Source organism: Tachypleus tridentatus, chromosome 7 (genome assembly GCF_004210375.1).
Source record: "Tachypleus tridentatus isolate NWPU-2018 chromosome 7, ASM421037v1, whole genome shotgun sequence".
Classification (NCBI taxonomy): domain Eukaryota; kingdom Metazoa; phylum Arthropoda; class Merostomata; order Xiphosura; family Limulidae; genus Tachypleus; species Tachypleus tridentatus.
The window spans coordinates 118,855,966-118,863,660 of NC_134831.1; the positions used below are offsets into that span (position 1 = coordinate 118,855,966).

A 7,695-nucleotide genomic window follows, 5' to 3' on the forward strand; every position below is an offset into this window, starting at 1 on the left:
CTGCTGCTACACAATCACCTATCGATGATTTACATAAGATGACAGGATCAAGTTCGAGAGAGCAGTGAAGGAGGGCCAGTTGGCCTGGCACAACTTCCACTGAGGCAAACGGGTCAGGTGGCACTGATCACGGCCAATCTCTTAATACAATAGGAAAATGATCAATACACCGTGGATTGATGTCAACCTCCCAAGAAAAGCAAGTGAAAGGTAGCAGATAGAAAGATCTATAGCAGTAAATGACTGACTGGGTGCATGAAAATAAGTGTAAGAGCCAGTACTGAAGAGAGACGTTGTGATTCAGGAGCACATGCTCTATAGCACGACCCTTCACATCAATACTAGAACCACCCCAGAGGGTATTATGCCCATTAAGATCCCCCAAAATTAAAAATGGAGTTGGCACATGCTCAATGAAGGCATCAAGGTTTGAGGGATGATAACTTTGTCCAGGGTAAGGTACAGAGAGGAATAGTGATGGTATGACCCAAGGAGATATGGATAGCTACAAACTCTAAGGGCGTATTCAATGACAAGGACCCGGTGGGCACATGTTGATCAACCAGCAGTGTTACTCCCCCACGTCCTTGTCCTACACGTGACCTATCATTTTGGTATAAGGAGTATTGTCGAATTGTGACTGTATTGGTAGGTTTTAAAAATGTTTTCTGTAAAGAAAGACGTGGGATGATAAAAGTCAATCAAATCCTTGATGTCATTCACATTTGATTGAAAACCTCAATAGTTCCATCGGATTAGTGTGGCCATTTTTTATTTATTTTGGAAAATATATGGCAAGGAGACCTTCTGCTTGCGACCGCACTTTTTTTTTCTTTACTGGATGTGGGTCAGTCACTCTCTAGTGATCCTTCTCTAGATCAGGTGGGCAGGTCGATGTTTGTAGACATACGTTCTCGTGATTGAGAACGAGAACGAATAGTTTGTTTAATTTTGGGGTGTTAAGAGAGGAAGACCCCATGGAAACACCTGGGCTTGAACAAGATGAAGTTGGGCAATAACTGGCAGATGTGGTAGGGACAGAGATAAAAGTAGATACTGATTCATTAACTCTGTTGATTTTGGAGGGTGCTACATTAAGATGCACTGTTAAGGATTCTGTAGGAGGCACAGAAAGGTCTGTTTGGACTCTTACTGTAGTAATGGAATAGATTACAGCAGCATAAGTCCAAGATGGAAGTGGGAATAGTAATTTCCGAGCCTCTGGGTAAGTAATATTGTGAACAGTCTTTAGACGTTGTACTTCTTTCTCTTCTACCCATTTAGGGCTAGAAGTAAAATAGGAAGGATGTGGACCATTACAGTTAATACAATGTGATTCAAGTTGGCATTCAAAAGCATCATGGTCTTTACCAGCACAACAGACACATGTCAAGGAACCATGGCAAGATGTTTGAGTGACCAAATCGTTAACAATGGAAACATCTAACAGGATTGAGAATATAAGGCCGTATCTTACAGTTCAGATATCCTGCCTTGATTGTGGTGGGAGGACGCGATGTTGTAAACATTAATCAGTTAGAACATTTGTCAGCTCCATAATTCCGTCTCTACGAGTAAAAATTCGGAGCACGGCTGTAATACCTTGGCTGGTGAAACTTACGAGGATCTCTGACTCTGGAATGGTTTTTAAATCCCTCTCAACTATAACTCCTCTGGAAGAATTCAAAGTAGAATGAGGAGTAACCTCAATGGGTATATCCACATGGCCTTTGATTTCAAGAGGAATTTGAAATGTTGTGATGAAGATGTTTCCACTAAAATGTCCCCAGACATTAATTTTTTTACCGATTTAGGAGAGCCAGCAAGCCCTTCTGAATAAAAAATGAAGACATCTGCCCAAAGGAATTTCAGTTAAAGAATGTATAATTAAAAATATCGGGACAGCTTCAAGCTGTGAGTTTGACTGTACAGAGTCATAAATGTGCGATTGTTTGCCAGTAGACGGATTTTTCTCTATGCTGTCATATTTGTTTATTTTTTTTTTATTTGAGGGTATCCATAATAAAAAAAATATATTTCAGTGCTCACTGTCCCCACCCACCATTAGGGGACGCACTACAATGTCATGCAAGGACATTGCAGCAACGCCATGGTTTCGTGAGCACTATACCCAAACACCAGCATCAGACACAATGTCCACAACACCCGTTGAGAACTTCCAACACTGGTACTTAGTTGACTCTAGCCCAAGTGGACCAGCCGATTGACCCAAGAAGGGCCACCCAAAGGCCGCCCGTCTACAGGAATTCAAGGCCAAAGTGGTGTGTTAGGGTTGGACTCCTCAATAACCAGGATCCTCTCCTCCCCTTCACGGGTCACCACACATGGCAAACACGCAGGTGAATGTTTAGATCCCAGAGGAGGTAAATTGAAATACACAACCTTCTCTGGGAGGTCCCTCACCACGTACAGGAATCCACATCAAGGAGTGTTGGAGAAAAGACTTGGATGATACCTGGGATGGTGAAATTGTCCTATGAGGAGAGACTAAAATCTCTAAACATATTTCCTCTGGAGAGAAGAAGGATCAGAGACGATTTCATTGAAGTGTTTAAGATTATTTGGGATGTTGATAATACAGATCCAAACTTTGTGTTCAGCAGTGAAAATAATAGAACAAGGGGACATATAATCAAATTTTGGCAGAGAAGGAGTCATCTGCAATTTAGACAGTATCATTTTTTTAAATAGGGTGATTGGCTTTTGAAATGAGCTGCCTTCAATATCGTTACGTCATAGAGTTAAGCGAAAAGAAGGCCAACCTAGACTGGGTTTCACATATTATTTTAATGCATTGAAAACGTTTATTAAAAAGAAAAATATATCACTAATGAAACTGGCCCTGAATTTTTTTAGATGTTTTTCTCGAAAACAATTATTTCTTTTAATGCGTTTTAACCCAGGAAAAATGACCCAGATATTTAACCTTCGAAGCTGAAAAGTAGAAGTGAATTAACTGTGAATTTATTTAAGAAATAAAAATAACTTTATTAAACGAGTGCTTATTTCAAACATAAAATATCTTTTAAATGAAAAACATTTTAATTTCCAGTTAAAAGGGGACCTTTGTTACCAGAGCATCCGAACATATAAGCTTGTTAGTTTTTTAATTTTGCGCAAAGCTAATTTAGTAGTGTAAGACTAGAGGAAAGGCAACTAGTCATCACCGCCAACTCTGGGACTACTCTTTACCAATGAATAGTGGGATTGCCTGTCACAATATAACGCCCGCACGGCTGAAAGGGTGAACAGGTTTGGTGTGGCGGTGATTCGAACCCGCGACCCTCGAAACGTAACCATGCCAGGCCTCCTTTAAATACGAAGAACATTTCAGGTTATAACAGTATTGTGATATGTCGGATCGAACTGAATTAAGAGTGATGGGATAGTTCCGCATGACAATAAGAGATTAAGGAATGATACCGAGTAACTACGAGTAACAAAGTAGTGCCGATGATTTAAAGACAATGTACACAAAGTAAAACATGAAACAAATAAATTTTATTGAAACACTAAACAGAAATACAGAATATATACTTAATTTGTACGCTGGATTGTCCATTTTAGTTTGTCAAGCTATTTTCTCTTCAAGATGGTGTGCTAGTCTGTTTAAATCGATGTTATCTTCTCTACAAGACACATCGTACTTACCCAACGTGACTAACGTTACCCTGTAATGGTCATTCTAATTAGGTAAGGTTGTAACCTCAAACCTCCACGCGTTGTGATACTGAAGGACATTGTTGCATGATGTTCAGTATTATAGCAATATCATATCTAGGACAGAACAAACGATATTCCTTTATAAATGTTTGTTTTTTGAATTTCGCACAAAGCTACTCGAGGCTAATCTGTGCTAGCCGTCCCTAATTTAGCAGTATAAGACTAGTGGGAAGGCAGCTAGTCATCACTACCGACTGCCAACTCTTGGGCTACTCTTTTACCAATGAATAGTGGGATTGACCGTAACTTTATAACACCCCACGGTTGATTGGGGCAAACATGTTTGGTGTGACTTAAAGTATCCAATAAATATTTTTAAAATTTATTTATTGCCTTAAACTTAATTAAAAAACCGAAAAACAGTTTTGTAGTCATTTTCTGTAACTTTGAGGATAAATTCACAATATGTAATTTTCACGTTAGCTCAATCTAGAAGTATTAATTTTCATATACTTGAGTCTAGTAGATATACTATGTCTGTTGAAAAAACGTGAGAAAATAGTTCTTTGGCGTGGGCTTAGTAGACAAGTAAAACGACCTGCCTTTTTTAACTCTGAATTACTTCCCAGAGGTAATAGAGCCAGTCATCTTTACCCTAAGTGTGAGCTCGAACAGATGTATCGATATACTTTTGTCGGTGTGTTGTTCTAAAATAGAAATTTAATTTACTTTAGAAAGCCAAAAGTGCAAATCTACCTATAAAAAACTACCACAGTGTGGCATGAGTTTAATAATATGTAAAGGGTATAAACAATCTATAAGCCTTCGACACAATACAGTACTTTCTACAAATGTCCGTCAATGGGACAGCGATAAGGCTACGCTAAAGTCCAGGAGTCGAGTCTTTGCTGTGGACAAAGCAAATACGAAACAACTACTGGCAAAAGTTAGGCTGTTTGACACTATTTTTAAAATATTTAATTTCTTATTTTAAGATATAAAGTAATTTGATTTTGTGCTTCGCGAGCAAAAGTATCGCTTGTACATTATTTGGCAATTAGCAGGTGTTACTATTAACGCAGCTATTCAAATAGTTGTTTGTTTGTTTGTTTTGAATTTCGAGCAAAGCTATTCAAGCTATCTGCGCTAGCCGTCCCTAATTTAGCAGTGTAAGACTAGAGGAAAGACAGCTAGTCATCACCGCCAACTGTTGGGCTATTCTTTTACCAACGAATAGTGGGATTGACCGTCACATTATAACGCCCCACGGCTGAAAGGGCGAGCATATTTGGTGAGACCGGGATTCGAACCCGCGACCCTCGGATTACGAATCGAACGCCTCAACACGCTTGGCCATGCCGGGCCCTCTACTGAAATAGAATACTAGTATACTCGTATTAAGTAAAGTAAAATAAACAGTAATTTGTACAAACAAAATATAATTATGCTTGCTTCATAAATTCCTTTATTTATTCTTTGTGTTTGCGATATGCAATATACAGTTACATTTATTATTTTTTCGGTGCTGTTTTTCACATTTAGTTTTCAATACCGTTAGTGATACAAAATACCAAAATATGCATTCACAAATAGCGTATTGAAACCAAATTTCGACTCTTTTCTTGAAAACTCAGTTGTCCAGTGTAGCGATTTTGGAAATAAATGGAACTCGGCTTGTAAAAGGAATTAATGCAAAATCAGAAGATCTATCTGGATTTGTTCTTCCGATTCGAGGAATAAATGGCGCACGGCCTATCCGAGGTGTGAAAAAGGCTCTTTTGACCCAGTCTACGTCACCACCATCTAAAGTTTTGTGGCTGACATAGGGAGTTGGAATAATTCGTCGAACAATATTTTGAATATCTCCATCTTCAACTGCAAAGCTGTCAAGCCAATCTGTTTGAACGTCCCCGCCATGTTCTTGGAGCATGGACCTCTTCTTTCGGCCAATTCTTGGAGTAAAAACGTGTAAAAAGAGCTTAGGATCATTTGCCTTTTCAGAACTTTTAAGCACAAAATCTTCGACCATGAGATAGGAATATGGCAAGAAATCAAAACTGGGGATCGCCCTTTTCGGAGAAAAACGCCCTTTCGTCACCAGTTGGTTTGAAACTACGACCTTGTCGTAACACTGAGATGGAATCGTCCTTCTTACTTTTGTCATTAGCAACATAACCTGAAAAATATGTGAACATTAAAGTGATTATAAATTATTAAAACAGACAACATGAAACTGGTTGATATAAAAATAGATGTGTTCAAAATGTGAAAAGTTGAAAAACACGCAAGTTTTGGAGCAAATGTAACCATTTTAGTAATTAATCTAGAAATACATTTTTTCGTATAATAAGGTATTTTGTAGTTTCCAATGTTGGTCCAGTTTTATATAAATTTTAAAGTTAAATTTTTTTTAACAGTATCATGCTATTCGTATTGCTTACCTCGATCAGCAAATATATATGTCCTTTCTTATGCATCAAATCAAATTGACTTTAAATTAACTCATTGAAGAAATAGAAACCACTATAAACTTTTATCATAAAACAATCTTTCAAATCGATTTTCGGCCCAAGATGGCGTGATGGTTAGGGTACTTAATTGCAATTTGTATGTCGTGGGTCAGCCCCATTATTCGAGAATGAAGAATAACTCAAGAGTTGGTGGGTGGTAGTACTGACTAACTTCTTCCTTCTAGTCTATTACTGTAAATTAGGGACAATCACTGCGGATAGTTTGTTTTTGAATTTCGCGTAAAGCTACACGAGAGCTCTCTTCGCTCGCCGTCCCTAATCTAGCAGTGTAAGACTAGAAGGAAGACAGCTAGTTATCACCACCAACCGCTAACTCTTGTGCTACTCTTTTAGAAAATAATAGTGGAATTGACGGTCACATTATAACGCCTCCACGGCTGAAAGGGCAAGCATGTTTGGTGCGACAGGAATTCGAACTTACGACCCTCAGATTACAAGTTAAATAAAATCTTCTTTCTTTAAAATTGAAGTTTGGACATAAAAAAGTATTACAAAACTGCTTAATAATTGAACGTAATTTCACTTTAAAAATTTAACGTGGGATCATGTACTTTAAACTTTAAATTAAAGACAGCATTATCAAGGAATCAAAAGTAGGTGATGCTTTAAGATATGGAACAAAAGTAAATGGGTTTACATTTAAATTGTTAATACGTGATATCTTCCTTTTACTTATAATATACTTTGATTAATATAAAAGAGAGACAGTGACGGCGAATTGGCCAGCTCATTAATAACTTTTACAGATTGTATCTTTAGGTTTCCTAATACACAATATACAAGAAAAGAAAGTGAAAATAATACACGTTTAACAGCTGATACGTCAAGAATATTATAGCAAAATCATACCCATAGAGGTCCAGTAAAAGGATGTTATAAGGCAGATCGCAAGCTGGAAATTCTGGACGATGAACATGATCGGCTGGATGTGAAAAGAAGTTGTGTCCAAGAACGAAATGTGGTCTCTGAAGAACTTGGTATCTACTTATAGTAGTCCATAGACCCAACAAAACCATCGTAAGCCGAAATATCTACTCTCACAATTACTGAAATATTCACAGAGTATCCATGGTTATTGGTTGACGTCAGAGGATAAATCTTCATCATGCCAGGAATTCAAATAATTTATGAATATATATGTATATATGTCTTTATTCCCTGTATCACTGAAATAAACCAAAGAAAATGAAATTCTAGGTTTCGTTGCTATATGATAATTACATCATTTTAGAGATTCAAAAGGTTTTGATATGTTTGTTCTCAGCAGGGTGTCTCTAAATCAGAGCAAAATAAATTGACAAAATTTGCAGAAAACAAATCTCACTATTATAGGATTTGTTTCTTTTACCTTAAATAATGCTTTATGTGTTCAACACTAGTTAAACTACTAAAGTGGATTGGTTTCTTACTGAGAAAGTTTAATAAACTTTACAAGGCAAATATAACTCTGCTGCTTCTAACCATCCGTTTGAATATTTGT

General features: G+C 37.4%; 1 protein-coding gene across 1 annotated transcript; it reads right to left on the bottom strand.

Moving 5' to 3' along the window:
• Positions 1 to 5,314: 5,314 nt before the first annotated feature.
• Positions 5,315 to 5,848, bottom strand: LOC143257791 (uncharacterized). The gene has a single exon (XM_076516824.1). The coding sequence runs from the start codon at positions 5,846 to 5,848 to the stop codon at positions 5,315 to 5,317; it is 534 nt and encodes a 177-aa protein (XP_076372939.1).
• Positions 5,849 to 7,695: the final 1,847 nt, after the last annotated feature.

Excerpts from the sequence above, each read along its gene's own strand:
- LOC143257791 (XM_076516824.1), bottom strand. The coding sequence starts at position 5,848 with ATGACAAAAGTAAGAAGGACGATTCCATCTCAGTGTTACGACAAGGTC.